This window comes from Oncorhynchus nerka, linkage group LG6 (genome assembly GCF_034236695.1).
Source record: "Oncorhynchus nerka isolate Pitt River linkage group LG6, Oner_Uvic_2.0, whole genome shotgun sequence".
NCBI classification, from domain to species: domain Eukaryota; kingdom Metazoa; phylum Chordata; class Actinopteri; order Salmoniformes; family Salmonidae; genus Oncorhynchus; species Oncorhynchus nerka.
Window position 1 is genome coordinate 4,115,242 of NC_088401.1, and position 17,499 is coordinate 4,132,740.

The following is a 17,499-nucleotide window of genomic DNA, read 5'->3' on the forward strand; positions in this document are numbered from 1 at the left end:
TGGCTCACATCAGCACCATTCTCCCAGAAACCCTAGAGCCACTCCAATTTGTATACCGCCCCAAAATATCCTTAGATGATGCAATCACTTTTGCACTCCACACTGCCCTTTCTCACATGGACTAAAGGAACCCCTATATGAGAATGCTATTCATTAACTACAGCTCAGCGTTCTTCACCATAGTGCCCTCAAAGCTCATCAATAAGCTAAGGACCCTAGAACTAAACACCTCTCTCTGCAACTGGATCCCAGACTTCCTGACGGGCCGCCCCCAGGTGGTAAGGGTAGGTAACAACACATCTGCCATGCTGATCCTCAACACAGGGGCCCCTCAGGCGTGCGTGCTCAGTCCCCTCCTGTACTCCCTGTTCACTCATGACTTGCATAGCCAGGCACGACTCCCACACCTTCATCAAGTTTGCCGAAGAGACAACAGTGGTAGGCCTGATCACCGACAACGATGAGACAGCCTATAGGGAGGAGGCCAGAGACCTAGTAGTGTGGTGCCAGGACGACAACCTCTCCCTCAATTTGATCAAGACTAAGTTGTAGACTACAGGAAAAGGAGGACCGAGCCATTCTCATCGACGGGGCTGCAGTGGAGCAATGAAAAAAAACATTCCCCCTCAGTAGACTGAAAATGGTCCTGCATGGGTCCTGAGATCCTCAAAAAAGTTTTACAGCTGCACCATCGAGAGCATCTGGTTGTATCACTTGCTGGTATGGCAACTACTCGGCCTCCGACCGCAAGGCACCACAGAGGGTAGTGCGAACGGCCCCCAAGCCATAAGATTCCTGAACATCTAACCAATTGTTTATTATTTCACCTTTATTTAACCAGGTAGGCAAGTTGAGAACAAGTTCTCATTTACAATTGCGACCTGGCCAAGATAAAGCAAAGCAGTTCGACACATACAACGACACAGAGTTACACATGGAGTAAAACAAACATACAGTCAATAATACAGTATAAACAAGTCTATATACAATGTGAGCAAATGAGGTGAGAAGGGAGGTAAAGGCAAAAAAGGCCATGGTGGCAAAGTAAATACAATATAGCAAGTAAAACACTGGAATGGTAGTTTTGCAATGGAAGAATGTGCAAAGTAGAAATAAAAATAATGGGGTGCAAAGGAGCAAAATAAATTAATTAATTAAATACAGTTGGGAAAGAGGTAGTTGTTTGGGCTAAATTATCGGTGGGCTATGTACAGGTGCAGTAATCTATAAGATGCTCTGACAGTTGGTGCTTAAATCTAGTGAGGGAGATAAGTGTTTCCAGTTTCAGAGATTTTTGTAGTTCGTTCCAGTCATTGGCAGCAGAGAACTGGAAGGAGAGGCGGCCAAAGAAAGAATTGGTTTTGGGGGTGACTAGAGAGATATACCTGCTGGAGCGTGTGCTACAGGTGGGAGATGCTATGGTGACCAGCGAGCTGAGATAAGGGGGGACTTTACCTAGCAGGGTCTTGTAGATGACATGGAGCCAGTGGGTTTGGCGACGAGTATGAAGCGAGGGCCAGCCAACGAGAGCGTACAGGTCGCAATGGTGGGTAGTATATGGGGCTTTGGTGACAAAACGGATTGCACTGTGATAGACTGCATCCAATTTGTTGAGTAGGGTATTGGAGGCTATTTTGTAAATGACATCGCCAAAGTCGAGGATTGGTAGGATGGTCAGTTTTACAAGGGTATGTTTGGCAGCATGAGTGAAGGATGCTTTGTTGCGAAATAGGAAGCCAATTCTAGATTTAACTTTGGATTGGAGATGTTTAATATGGGTCTGGAAGGAGAGTTTACAGTCTAACCAGACACCTAAGTATTTGTAGTTGTCCACGTATTCTAAGTCTGAGCCGTCCAGAGTAGTGATGTTGGACAGGCGGGTAGGTGCAGGTAGCGATCGGTTGAAGAGCATGCATTTAGTTTTACTTGTATTTAAGAGCAATTGGAGGCCACGGAAGGAGAGTTGTATGGCATTGAAGCTTGCCTGGAGGGTTGTTAACCCCCCCCCCCTCTCTCTTTTACAATGCTGCTACTCTCTGTTGTCATCTATGCATAGTCACTTCCTCTATCCATGTACATATTACCTCAACTAACCGGTGCCCCCCCACATATTGACTCTGTACCGGTACCCCCCTATAGTCTCGCTATTGTTATTTTACTGCTGCTCTTTAATTACTTGTTACTTTTATTTCTTATCCGTATTTTTTAAAACTGCATTGTTGGTTAGGGGCTCGGAAGTAAACATTTTACTGTAAGGTCTACACATGTTCTATTCAGTGCATGTGAATAACATTGGATTTGAAGTCTTTTAATTTACTGCTAAATCAGGGTCACACAGAGTGTTTCTTTGAAACAGAAGTATACACCCATGTCGTATACCATTCTTTATAGTCTCGTCTCCATAACAAGGCTTAGGCATCCCCTGATGTCGTATACCATTCTTTATAGTCTCGTCTCCATAACAAGGCTTAGGCATCCCCTGATGTCGTATACCATTCTTTATAGTCTCGTATCCATAACAAGGCTTAGGCATCCCCCGATGTCGTATACCAATCTTTATAGTCTCGTATCCATAACAAGGCTTAGGCATCCCCTGATGTCGTATACCAATCTTTATAGTCTCGTATCCATAACAAGGCTTAGGCATCCCCTGTTGTCCCAAAGCCTCCCAAATGTCACCTTTTTTAAAACGCTTTAATTTCATTCATATATCTTATATAACTCATTATTTTGTGTAGACAATCATTTGGTCAGCCATACAGCAGTTTTCATGAGTGTTTGAGATTAGGTCCCTGAATAGTAAAAAAAACTGTCTTTAAATAAAAGTATGTTTATAGCATTATTATAAGAATGTCTAACAGGTGGCCCTGTCTCATCATTTCACAAGCTGACAGCCTTCCAGAGTCAGGGCCATAAAAGACCCAAGGTCACGCAACTCCCCCTCCCCCTCTGCAACAGCCATCAGCCCAGAAGCATTGCTTTGGCAATGTTAACATATGTTTCCTATGACAATAAAGTCCTTGAATTGAAAAAAATAAGGATCTCGCTCCCCTGTACTGACCAATCAGCAGTGAGGAGGCTTGTCACTCTGATGCCTTGAACACCTCAACCAATCCATCAACCAATCCATTCTATCAGAGGGATGGTAATAGGACCAGTGGTGTTCTACCAGAGGGATGGTAATAGGACCAGTGGTGTTCTATCAGAGAGATGGTAATAGGACCAGTGGTGTTCTATCAGAGAGATGGTAATAGGACCAGTGGTGTTCTATCAGAGAGATTGTAATAGGACCAGTGGTGTCCTATCAGAGAGATGGTAATAGGACCAGTGGTGTTCTATCAGAGAGATGGTAATAGGACCAGTGGTGTTCTATCAGAGGGATGGTAATAGGACCAGTGGTGTTCTATCAGAGAGATGGTAATAGGACCAGTGGTGTTCTATCAGAGAGATGGTAATAGGACCAGTGGTGTTCTATCAGAGGGATGGTAATAGGACCAGTGGTGTTCTATCAGAGAGATGGTAATAGGACCAGTGGTGTTCTATGAATAGGACCAGTGGTGTTCTATGTTCCAGTGATGCAACTGGTTAGGATGTTCTCGATGTTGCAGCTGTAGAACTTTTTGAGGATCTCAGGACCAATGCCAAATCTTTTTAGTTCCCTGAGGGGGAATAGGCTTTGTCGTGCCCTCTTCACAACTGTCTTGGTGTGTTTGGACAATTCTAGTTTGTTGGTGATGTGGACACCAAGGAGCTTGAAGCTCTCAACCTGCTCGACTACAGCCCCGTCGGTGAAAATGGGGGCGTGCTCGGTCTTCCTTTTCCTGTAGTCCACAACTTAATCTTGGTTACGTTGAGGGATAGGTTGTTATTCTGGCACCACCCGGCTGGGTCTCTGACCTCCTCCCTATAGGTTGTCTCTTTGTTGTTGGTGATCAGGCCTACCACTGTTGTGTTGTCTGCAAACTTAATTATGGTGTTGGAGTTGTGCTTGGCCTTTCAGTCGTGGATGAACTGGAGGGGACTGTGCACGCACCCCTGAGGGGCTCCAGTGTTGAGGATCAGCATGGCGGATGTGTTGCTACCTACCCTCATCACCTAAGTGCGGCCCGACAGGAAGTCCAGGATCCAGTTGCAGTCCTGAGGTGTTTAGTCCCAGGATCCTTAGTTTAGTGATGAGCTTTGAGGGGACTATGGTGTTGAACACTGAGCTGTAGTGAATGAATAGCATTCTCACGTATGTGTTCCTTTTGTCCAGGTGGGAAAGGGCAGTGTGGAGTGCAATAGAGAGTGCATCATCTGTGGATAGGTTTGGGTGGAATGCAAATGCAAATTGCAGTGGGTCTAGGGTTTCTGGCATAATGGTTTTGATGTGAGCCATTACCAGCCTTTCAAAGCACTTGATGGCTACGGACGTGAGTGCTACAGGTCTGTAGTCATTTAGGCAGGCTGCCTCCGTGTTCTTGGTCACAGGGACTATGGTGGTCTTCTTGACACATTTTGGTATTACAGACTTAATCAGGGATATGTTGAAAATGTGTGTTGGTCTGCCAGTTGGTCAGCACATGCCCCGGGCACACGTCCTGGTAATCCGTTTGGCCCCGTAGCCTTGAGAATGTTGATCTGTTTAAAGGTGTTACTACGGAGAGTGTTCACAACGGAACAGCTGATGCTCTCATGCATGCCTCAGTGTTGCTTGCCTCGAAGCGAGCATAGAACTGATTTAGCTCATCTGGTCGGCTTGTGTCACTGGGCTGCTTACGGCTGTGCTTCCCTTTGTAGTCTGTAATAGTTGGCAAGCCCTGCCACATAAGACAAGCATCGGAGCTGGTGTAGTATGATTCAATCTTAGCCCTGTATTGACACTTTGCCTATTTGATGGTTCGTTGGAGGGCATAGCAGGATTTCTTATAAGCATCCGTGCGAATGTTGCCTGTAATCCATGGCTTCTGATTGGGGTCTGTACGTACAGTCACTGTGGGGACGACGTCCTCAATGCACTTATTGATAAAGCCTGTGGCTGATGTGGTGTTCTCCTCAATGTCATCGGAAGAATCCCCTGGAACATATTACAGTCTGTGATAAAGCAAAGCAAATCCTGTAGTTTAGCATCCCTCCGTGTTCTTGGTCACAGGGACTACAATCCTGTAGTTTAGCATCCCTCCGTGTTCTTGGTCACAGGGACTACAATCCTGTAGTTTAGCATCCCTCCGTGTTCTTGGTCACAGGGACTACAATCCTGTAGTTTAGCATCCCTCCGTGTTCTTGGTCACAGGGACTACAATCCTGTAGTTTAGCATCCCTCCGTGTTCTTGGTCACAGGGACTACAATCCTGTAGTTTAGCATCCCTCCGTGTTCTTGGTCACAGGGACTACAATCCTGTAGTTTAGCATCCCTCCGTGTTCTTGGTCACAGGGACTACAATCCTGTAGTTTAGCATCCCTCCGTGTTCTTGGTCACAGGGACTACAATCCTGTAGTTTAGCATCCCTCCGTGTTCTTGGTCACAGGGACTACAATCCTGTAGTTTAGCATCCCTCCGTGTTCTTGGTCACAGGGACTACAATCCTGTAGTTTAGCATCCCTCCGTGTTCTTGGTCACAGGGACTACAATCCTGTAGTTTAGCATCCCTCCGTGTTCTTGGTCACAGGGACTACAATCCTGTAGTTTAGCATCCCTCCGTGTTCTTGGTCACAGGGACTACAATCCTGTAGTTTAGCTTCCTCCTCCGTGTTCTTGGTCACAGGGACTACAATCCTGTAGTTTAGCATCCCTCCGTGTTCTTGGTCACAGGGACTACAATCCTGTAGTTTAGCATCCCTCCGTGTTCTTGGTCACAGGGACTACAATCCTGTAGTTTAGCATCCCTCCGTGTTCTTGGTCACAGGGACTACAATCCTGTAGTTTAGCATCCCTCCGTGTTCTTGGTCACAGGGACTACAATCCTGTAGTTTAGCATCCCTCCGTGTTCTTGGTCACAGGGACTACAATCCTGTAGTTTAGCATCCCTCCGTGTTCTTGGTCACAGGGACTACAATCCTGTAGTTTAGCATCCCTCCGTGTTCTTGGTCACAGGGACTACAATCCTGTAGTTTAGCATCTGCTTCATCTGACCACTTTTTTTACAGACTGATTCACTGCTGCTTCCTGCTTTCATTTTTTGCTTCTTGTAAACAGGAATCAGGAGGATGTCATACAGAAGGCAGTTCAATGGGGATTAGTATGAATGATGTCATACAGAAGGCAGTTCAATGGGGATTAGTATGAATGATGTCATACAGAAGGCAGTTCAATGGGGATTAGTATGAATGATGTCATACAGAAGGCAGTTCAATGGGGACAGTATGAATGATGTCATACAGAAGGCAGTTCAATGGGGACAGTATGAATGATGTCATACAGAAGGCAGTTCAATGGGGACAGTATGAATGATGTCATACAGAAGGCACTGATGATTTGTAAGCTTCCGGGTTAGACTCCCGCACCTTGAAAGCGGCAGCTCTACCCTACACTTTAGCTCAGTGCGAATGTTTCCTGTAATCCATGGCTTCTGGTTGGGGAATGTACGTACAGTCCTCGATGCACATATTGATAAAGCCAGTGACTGATGTGGTGTCATCGGAAGAATTCTGGAACATGTTCCAGTCTGTGATAGCAAAGCAGTCCTGTAATTTAGCATCTGCTACATCTGACAATTTTTTTTTAGACCAAGTCACTGGTGCTTCCTGCTTTAACTAGTTGCTCCTACCCTCTACTTTTTTTGAACATTTTGTTAAAAATCGCGCAACATTTCAGCGCCCTGCTACTCATGCCAGGAATATAGTACGTTCATGTGGTTAGAATGTAAGAGGTTAAGATTAGCTTTTAAGCAGGAATCAGGAGGATAGAGTTGTGGTCAGATTTACCAAATGGAGGGTGAGGGAGAGCTTTGTACTCGTCTCTGTGTGTGGAGTACAAGTGATCTATAATTTTTTTCCCTCCGATTGCGCATTTAACATGTTGATAGAAATGAGGTATTACTGATTTAAGTTTCCCTGCATTAAAGTCTCTGGCCACTAGGAGCGCCACTTCTGGGTAAGCGGTTTCCTGTTTGCTTATATGATATCACACTCATGGTTGACTGGTTATGAGGATTGATGCATCTGGCGTGTTAATTCGATTTGTGTTGGTGTTAGTTTGCTGTTTATATGTAGCCTGTGTGTGTGTGCGTGTGTGTGTGTGTGTGTGCGCGTGTGTGCGTGTGCATTCTTCTCAGACTAAATGATTTCCTAAATTCCTTTGAATGTGATGTTTGCTTGAAGAATGTTGGATTTTTAGATCTAGATTTCTAGTTGCTAGGAGTGGCCAACAGTTAGAATAGATAAGATGAGTTTAGGAGGAGCTGGGGCCTATTTCCCAAACTCGGTCCTGGGCTGAACGTTTTGTTTTTTGCCCTAGCACTACACTACACAGCTGATTCAAATAATCTAAGTTTGATGATTAGTTTATTATTTGAATCAGCCAAAATATGCACCCCTTGGGGTCCCCGGGACCGAGTTTGGGAAACGCTGTCAAATAGGGTATAAAACAAGTCAGAAAATGTCTGAACATTCTGTCTCTCTGTCTCTCTCTCTCTGTCTCTCTCTGTCTATCTCTGTCTCTCTCTCTCTGTCTCTCTCTCTCTCTCTCTCTCTCTCTCTCTCTGTCTCTCTCTCTCTCTCTGTCTCTCTCTCTCTCTCTCTGTCTCTCTCTCTCTGTCTCTGTCTCTCTCTCTCTCTCTCTCTCTGTCTCTCTCTCTCTGTCTCTCTCTCTCTCTCTCTCTCTCTCTCTGTCTCTCTGTCTCTCTCTCTCTCTCTCTCTCTCTTTCTTTCTCCCCCCTCCCCCTCTCACCCCCCCTCTCTCCCCTTCCCTCCCTTTCTCCCCCTCTCTGTCTCCTCACTTCCTCTCCTTCTCCCCCCTCTCTGTCTCCTCCCTCGATCTCTCTCTCTCTCCTCTTTCCCCCCCTCTCCAGTTATGATCTTCTCTTTGCCGGGGGACCTGAAGAAATCCTCAGGAAGTTCCAGGAAGCCAATCACAAGGTTCTGTTTGCCGCCGATGGTCTGATCTGGCCTGATAAACGCCTACAGGAGAAATACCCCTCTGTCCGCAGCGGCAAGCGCTTTCTCAACTCAGGAGGTGGGTTCAGAATGTTGTCACACTGCTGGGGCATCATGGGAGATGATGTTTACTGATTGGATATCACCTAGACCTATCTATGGTCTTAGTAGGTTTATGTTGGACTTATGATGCAGGGGTCAAGTGTTAGCTTTGGTTCTAGCTAGGGTCAAGTTCTGGTCTGGTGTGGTTATCTGTCTCTCTCTGGGGGAAATTGCCATTAGAGTAGCATTTCATTTAACCCCAGAGAACCCAGAGAACTCAATGGTAATTATTTTACATCAGAGAACATTCCTCTACATCAGACAGCATTCCTTTACACCAGAGAACATTCCTTTACACCAGAGAACATTCCTTTACACCGGAGAACATTCCTTTACACCAGAGAACATTCCTTTACACCAGAGAACATTCCTTTACACCAGAGAACATTCCTTTACACCAGAGAACATTCCTTTACACCAGATAACATTCCTTTACACCAGATAACATTCCTTTACACCAGATAACATTCCTTTACACCAGAGAACATTCCTTTACACCAGAGAACATTCCTTTACACCAGAGAACATTCCTTTACACCGGAGAACATTCCTTTACACCAGAGAACATTCCTTTACACCAGAGAACATTCCTTTACACCAGAGAACATTCCTTTACACCAGAGAACATTCCTTTACACCGGAGAACATTCCTTTACACCAGAGAACATTCCTTTACACCAGAGAACATTCCTTTACACCAGAGAACATTCCTTTACACCAGAGAACATTCCTTTACACCCCAGAGTTTAGAGGAACCCAGATAACTTATTTTCTATTTTATTTTATATTTTTATATACAGTACCAGTCAACAGTTTGGACACACCTACTCATTCCAGGGTTTTTCTTTATTTTAACTACTTTCTACATTGTGGAATAATATTGAAGACATCAACACTATGAAATAACACATATTGAATCATGTAGTAACCAAAAAAGTGTTAAACAAATCAAAATATATTTTAGATTTTTGATCCTTCAAAGTGACCACACTTTGCCTTGATAACAGCTTTGCACACTCTTGGCATTCTCTCAACCAGCTTCACCTGGAATGCTTTTCTAACAGTCTTGAAGGAGTTCCCAAATATGCTGAGAACTTGTTGGATGCTTTTCCTTCACTCTGTGGTCCAACTCATCCCAAATCATCTCAATTGGGTTGAGGTCGGGTGATTGTGTGGGCCAGGTCATTTGATGTACCACTCCATCACTCTCCTTCTTGGTCAAATAGCCCTTACACAGCCTGAAGGTGTGTTGGGTCATTGTCCTGTTGAAAAACAAATGACAGTCCCAATCCAGATGGGATGGTGTATCGCTTCAGAATGCTGTGGTAGCCATGCTGGTTAAGTGTCACCAGAAAAGCACCATCACACCACCTCCTGTTAACTGTGGATCTTAAATAGTCAGGTGTGTGCCTTTCCAAATCATTTCCAATCAATTAAATTTACCACAGGTGGACTCAAATCAAGTTGTAGAAACATGGATGATTAATGGGAACAGGATTCATCTGAGCTCAATTTTGAGTGTCATAGCAAAGGGTCTGAATACTTATGTAAATAAGGTATTTTTGTTGAGGTTCTTTATACATTTGCAAAATAAAAAATAAAAAACAGTTGTCGGTTTGTAATGGGCTAATGTTTGGTAAAAAATCAGCAGGGACCCTAAATAAGATGGAGAACAAGCTATGAACGAAAAAATCCTGGACTTTTGGGGCAATATTGTCAGAAATAATATCCGATATGTAACTTTATATTTTGCCCCTCATCACTAATGATTAGATCAATTGCAGATTCTGCAAAAGTTAAATTAATTCATCATCTTTTTGCCGGCTAAACAACCTTGAACAGACTCCCGTTTGATTCATGGTTCAGACACCACATTGACAGTAGGCTATCTTCCAGAGCCAGACAAGGCCCATGGCCCAAGGCCCACACACAGTCTGCTCGCGATGATCATTTCTGTAAATATTATTTTGGGGCTGGATCGTACCCTATTAAAAAAAAACACAACAGACAGACATATAGACATGCAGGGGAATGATGCAGAGTTTCCAAGGTAGAATTTGAAGTATACAAAGCTCTCACTAATCACGCTTTCATCACTCTTTTTTTATTACATTCATACTGTCCCCATTGAGCTGCCTTCTGTATGACATCATTCATACTGTCCCCATTGAACTGCCTTCTGTATGACATCATTCATACTATCCCCATTGAGCTGCCTTCTGTATGACATCATTCATACTAATCCCCATTGATCTGCCTTCTGTATGACATCATTCATACTATCCCCATTGAACTGCCTTCTGTATGACATCATTCATACTATCCCCATTGAGCTGCCTTCTGTATGACATCATTCATACTGTCCCCATTGAACTGCCTTCTGTATGACATCATTCATACTAATCCCCATTGAACTGCCTTCTGTATGACATCATTCATACTAATCCCCATTGAACCGCCTTCTGTATGACATCATTCATACTAATCCCCATTGAACTGCCTTCTGTATGACATCATTCATACTAATCCCCATTGAACTGCCTTCTGTATGACATCATTCATACTGTCCCCATTGAACTGCCTTCTGTATGACATCATTCATACTAATCCCCATTGAACTGCCTTCTGTATGACATCATTCATACTAATCCCCATTGAACTGCCTTCTGTATGACATCATTCATACTAACATCACCAGTCTACGTCTCTGTATATAGTGATTTTTACTGGAAGTAATTTCTCCCCTCTGTCTCCGAGCAGCGTTTCCCCTGCATGTCCATTCTGGGTGTGTGAATAGTTGTTCTCCCCTCCCCCCCAAAAAAATTACTGACAAACGACATACCCAACCCTGCAATTTACAGCTGTGTTAAATACGCTAGAGGAAGAGACAAAAGGACCAGAGGTCATCATGACCAGGGTTTGTTACTTTACAGCTGTGGTAAATACGCTAGAGGAAGAGACAAAAGGACCAGAGGTCATCATGACCAGGGTTGGTTACTTTACAGCTGTGTTAAATACGCTAGAGGAAGAGACAAAAGGACCAGAGGTCATCATGACCAGGGTTGGGTTGGTTACTTTACAGCTGTGGTAAATATGCTAGAGGAAGAGAGAAAAGGACCAGAGGTCATCATGACCAGAGGTCATCATGACCAGGGTTGGTTACTTTACAGCTGTGGTAAATACGCTAGAGGAAGAGACAAAAGGACCAGAGGTCATCATGACCAGGGTTGGTTACTTTACAGCTGTGGTAAATACGCTAGAGGAAGAGAGAAAAGGACCAGAGGTCATCATGACCAGGGTTGGGTTGGTTACTTTACAGCTGTGGTAAATACGCTAGAGGAAGAGAGAAAAGGACCAGAGGTCATCATGACCAGGGTTGGGTACTTTACAGCTGTGGTAAATACGCTAGAGGAAGAGACAAAAGGACCAGAGGTCATCATGACCAGGGTTGGTTACTTTACAGCTGTGGTAAATATGCTAGAGGAAGAGAGAAAAGGACCAGAGGTCATCATGACCAGGGTTGGTTACTTTACAGCTGTGGTAAATACGCTAGAGGAAGAGAGAAAAGGACCAGAGGTCATCATGACCAGGGTTGGGTTGGTTACTTTACAGCTGTGGTAAATACGCTAGAGGAAGAGACAAAAGGACCAGAGGTCATCATGACCAGGGTTGGTTCCTTTACAGCTGTGTTAAATACGCTAGAGGAAGAGACAAAAGGACCAGAGGTCATCATGACCAGGGTTGGTTACTTTACAGCTGTGTTAAATATGCTAGAGGAAGAGACAAAAGGACCAGAGATCATCATGACCAGGGTTGGTTACTTTACAACTGTGGTAAATACGCTAGAGGAAGAGACAAAAGGACCAGAGGTCATCATGACCAGGGTTGGTTACTTTACAGCTGTGGTAAATACGCTAGAGGAAGAGACAAAAGGACCAGAGGTCATCATGACCAGGGTTGGTTACTTTACAGCTGTGGTAAATATGCTAGAGGAAGAGACAAAAGGACCAGAGGTCATCATGACCAGAGGTCATCATATAAAATACCCTTTACAACACCACATACTACACCCTATAGTACACCCTATAGTGCACCACATACTACACCCTATAGTACACCACATACTACACCCTATAGTACACCACATACTACACCCTATAGTACACCACATACTACACCCTATAGTACACCACACACTACACCCTATAGTACACCACATACTACACCCTATAGTACACCACATACTACACCCTATAGTACACCACATACTACACCCTATAGTACACCACATACTACACCCTATAGTACACCGCATACTACACCCTATAGTACACCACATACTACACCCTATAGTACACCGCATACTACACCCTATAGTACACCACATACTACACCCTATAGTACACCACATACTACACCCTATAGTACACCACATACTACACCCTATAGTACACCACATACTACACCCTATAGTGCACCACATACTACACCCTATAGTACACCACATACTACACCCTATAGTACACCCTACACTACACCCTATAGTACACCCTACACTACACCCTATAGTACACCACACACTACACCCTATAGTACACCCCATACTACACCCTATAGTACACCACATACTACACCCTATAGTACACCACATACTACACCCTATAGTACACCACATACTACACCCTATAGTACACCACATACTACACCCTATAGTGCACCACATACTACACCCTATAGTACACCACATACTACACCCTATAGTACACCCTTCACTACACCCTATAGTACACCCTACACTACACCCTATAGTACACCACACACTACACCCTATAGTACACCCTGTACTACACCCTATAGTACACCACATACTACACCCTATAGTACACCACACACTACACCCTATAGTACACCACATACTACACCCTATAGTACACCACATACTACACCCTATAGTACACCACATACTACACCCTATAGTACACCACATACTACACCCTATAGTACACCACATACTACACCCTATAGTGCACCACATACTACACCCTATAGTACACCACATACTACACCCTATAGTACACCCTACACTACACCCTATAGTACACCCTACACTACACCCTATAGTACACCACACACTACACCCTATAGTACACCCTGTACTACACCTATAGTACACCACATACTACACCCTATAGTACACCACATACTACACCCTATAGTACACCATATACTACACCCTATAGTACACCACACACTACACCCTATAGTACACCCTGTACTACACCCTATAGTACACCACACACTACACCCTATAGTACACCACATACTACACCCTATAGTACACCACATACTACACCCTATAGTGCACCACATACTACACCCTATAGTACACCACATACTACACCCTATAGTACACCCTACACTACACCCTATAGTACACCCTACACTACACCCTATAGTACACCACACACTACACCCTATAGTACACCCTGTACTACACCCTATAGTACACCACATACTACACCCTATAGTACACCACATACTACACCCTATAGTACACCATATACTACACCCTATAGTACACCACACACTACACCCTATAGTACACCCTGTACTACACCCTATAGTACACCACACACTACACCCTATAGTACACCACATACTACACCCTATAGTACACCACATACTACACCCTATAGTGCACCACATACTACACCCTATAGTACACCACATACTACACCCTATAGTACACCACATACTACACCCTATAGTGCACCACATACTACACCCTATAGTACACCACATACTACACCCTATAGTACACCCTACACTACACCTTATAGTACACCCTACACTACACCGTATAGTACACCACACACTACACCCTATAGTACACCCTGTACTACACCCTATAGTACACCACATACTACACCCTATAGTACACCACATACTACACCCTATAGTACACCCTACACTACACCCTATAGTACACCCTACACTACACCCTATAGTACACCACACACTACACCCTATAGTACACCACATACTACACCCTATAGTACACCACATACTACACCCTATAGTACACCACATACTACACCCTATAGTACACCACATACTACACCCTATAGTACACCACATACTACACCCTATAGTGCACCACATACTACACCCTATAGTACACCACATACTACACCCTATAGTACACCCTACACTACACCCTATAGTACACCCTACACTACACCCTATAGTACACCACACACTACACCCTATAGTACACCCTGTACTACACCCTATAGTACACCACATACTACACCCTATAGTACACCACATACTACACCCTATAGTACACCATATACTACACCCTATAGTACACCACACACTACACCCTATAGTACACCCTGTACTACACCCTATAGTACACCACATACTACACCCTATAGTACACCACATACTACACCCTATAGTACACCACATACTACACCCTATAGTACACCACATACTACACCCTATAGTACACCACACACTACACCCTATAGTACACCACATACTACACCCTATAGTACACCACATACTACACCCTATAGTACACCAATCAAATCAAATCAAATTTATTTATATAGCCCTTCGTACATCAGCTGATATCTCAAAGTGCTGTACAGAAACCCAGCCTAAAACCCCAAACAGCAAACAATGCAGGTGTAAAAGCACGCCCTACACTACACCCTGTACTACACCCTACACTACACCATATACTACACCCTATAGTATACCATACACTACACCCTATACCACAATACACCCTATAATACACCCTACACTACACCCTGTACTACACCCTACACTACACCATATACTACACCCTATAAAATACCATTTACCACACAATTTACTACACTGTACACTACACCCTACACTACACAATCACCACCCTATATTTTGTTTTATAGGACCCAATGTATTAGCTCAATCTGGTTTTAACTAAATCTGCTTTTAACTCCATCTGGTTTTAACTCCATCTGGTTTTAACTCCTAGGCGTCATCGGTTACGCCCCGTATGTGAACAAGATTGTCGAGCAGTGGAACCTTCACGAGAACGATGACGATCAGCTATTCTACACCAAAATATACCTGGACTCTTTTCAGAGGGTGAGTATAGGTCCTGTGTGGCTATGTTGGTTGAAGTGTGGTGCTAATGTAAGCACTCATGGTACTGTAAATCATCTGCCAAATTAAACCTGACCTTTACAGTTATATACCTGGACCCTTTACAGTTATATACCTGGACCCTTTACAGTTATATACCCATACCCTTTACAGTAATATAGCTGGACCCTTTACAGTTATATATACCCGTACCCTTTACAGTTATATACCTGGACCCTTTACAGTTATATACCTGGACCCTTTACAGTTATATACCTGGACCCTTTACAGTTATATACCCATACCCTTTACAGTTATATACCTGGACCCTTTACAGTTATATACCCATACCCTTTACAGTAATATAGCTGGATCCTTTACAGTTATATATATACCCGTACCCTTTACAGTTATATACCCATACCCTTTACAGTTATATACCCGGGCCCTTTACAGTTATATACCCATACCCTTTACAGTTATATACCTGGACCCTTTACAGTTATATACCTGGACCCTTTACAGTTATATACCCATACCCTTTACAGTTATATACCCGGGCCCTTTACAGTTATATACCCATACCCTTTACAGTTATATACCTGGACCCTTTACAGTTATATACCTGGACCCTTTACAGTTATATACCTGGACCCTTTACAGTTATATACCTGGACCCTTTACAGTTATATACCTGGACCCTTTACAGTTATATACCCATACCCTTTACAGTTATATACCTGGACCCTTTACAGTTATATACCCTTACCCTTTACAGTTATATACCCATACCCTTTACAGTTATATACCCATACCCTTTACAGTTATATATACCTGGACCCTTTACAGTTATATACCTGGACCCTTTACAGTTATATACCCTTACCCTTTACAGTTATATACCCATACTCTTTACAGTTATATACCCATACCCTTTACAGTTATATACCTGGACCCTTTACAGTTATATACCCTTACCCTTTACAGTTATATACCCATACCCTTTACAGTTATATACCCATACCCTTTACAGTTATATACCTGGACCCTTTACAGTTATATACCCATACCCTTTACAGTTATATACCTGGACCCTTTACAGTTATATACCTGGACCCTTTACAGTTATATACCTGGACCCTTTAAAGTTATATACCTGCACCCTTTACAGTTATATACCTGCACCCTTTACAGTTATATATACCTGGACCCTTTACAGTTATATACCCATACCCTTTACAGTAATATAGCTGGACCCTTTACAGTTATATACCTGGACCCTTTACAGTTATATACCCTTACCCTTTACAGTTATATAGCTGGACCCTTTACAGTTATATAGCTGGACCCTTTACAGTTATATACCTGGACCCTTTACAGTTATATACCTGGACCCTTTACAGTTATATACCTGGACCCTTTACAGTTATATACCTGGGCCCTTTACAGTTATATACCTGGACCCTTTACAGTTATATACCCATACCCTTTACAGTTATATACCTGGACCCTTTACAGTTATATACCTGCACCCTTTACAGTTATATACCCATACCCTTTACAGTTATATACCTGGACCCTTTACAGTTATATACCTGGACCCTTTACAGTTATATACCTGGGCCCTTTACAGTTATATACCTGGACCCTTTACAGTTATATACCTGGACCCTTTACAGTTATATACCTGGACCCTTTACAGTTATATAGCTGGACCCTTTACAGTTATATACCTGGACCCTTTACAGTTATATACCCATACCCTTTACAGGTATATACCTGGACCCTTTACAGGTATATACCTGGACCCTTTACAGTTATATACCTGGACCCTTTACAGTTATATACCTGGACCCTTTACAGTTATATACCTGGACCCTTTACAGTTATATACCTGGACCCTTTACAGTTATATACCTGGACCCTTTACAGTTATATACCTGGACCCTTTACAGTTATATACCTGGACCCTTTACAGTTATATACCTGGACCCTTTACAGTTATATACCTGGTCCCTTTACAGAGGGTAGGTTATATACCTGGTCCCTTTACAGAGGGTAGGTTATATACCTGGTCCCTTTACAGATGGTAGGTTATATACCTGGTCCCTTTACAGAGGGTAGGTTATATACCTGGTCCCTTTACAGAGGGTAGGTTATATACCTGGTCCCTTACAGAGG

At 43.4% G+C, this 17,499-nt stretch overlaps 1 protein-coding gene across 2 annotated transcripts in view; it reads left to right on the plus strand.

Moving 5' to 3' along the window:
- The window catches only part of LOC115131010 (procollagen-lysine,2-oxoglutarate 5-dioxygenase 2-like), a 153,453-nt gene that overhangs the window by 50,388 nt on the left and 85,566 nt on the right, over nucleotides 1–17,499 (plus strand). For both annotated transcript variants that reach the window (XM_065019225.1, XM_065019226.1), the window contains exons 4-5: nucleotides 7,989–8,152; nucleotides 15,209–15,321. In XM_065019225.1, the coding sequence (XP_064875297.1) occupies nucleotides 7,989–8,152; nucleotides 15,209–15,321 (277 nt within the window). The remainder of the gene's footprint in view (nucleotides 1–7,988; nucleotides 8,153–15,208; nucleotides 15,322–17,499) is intronic.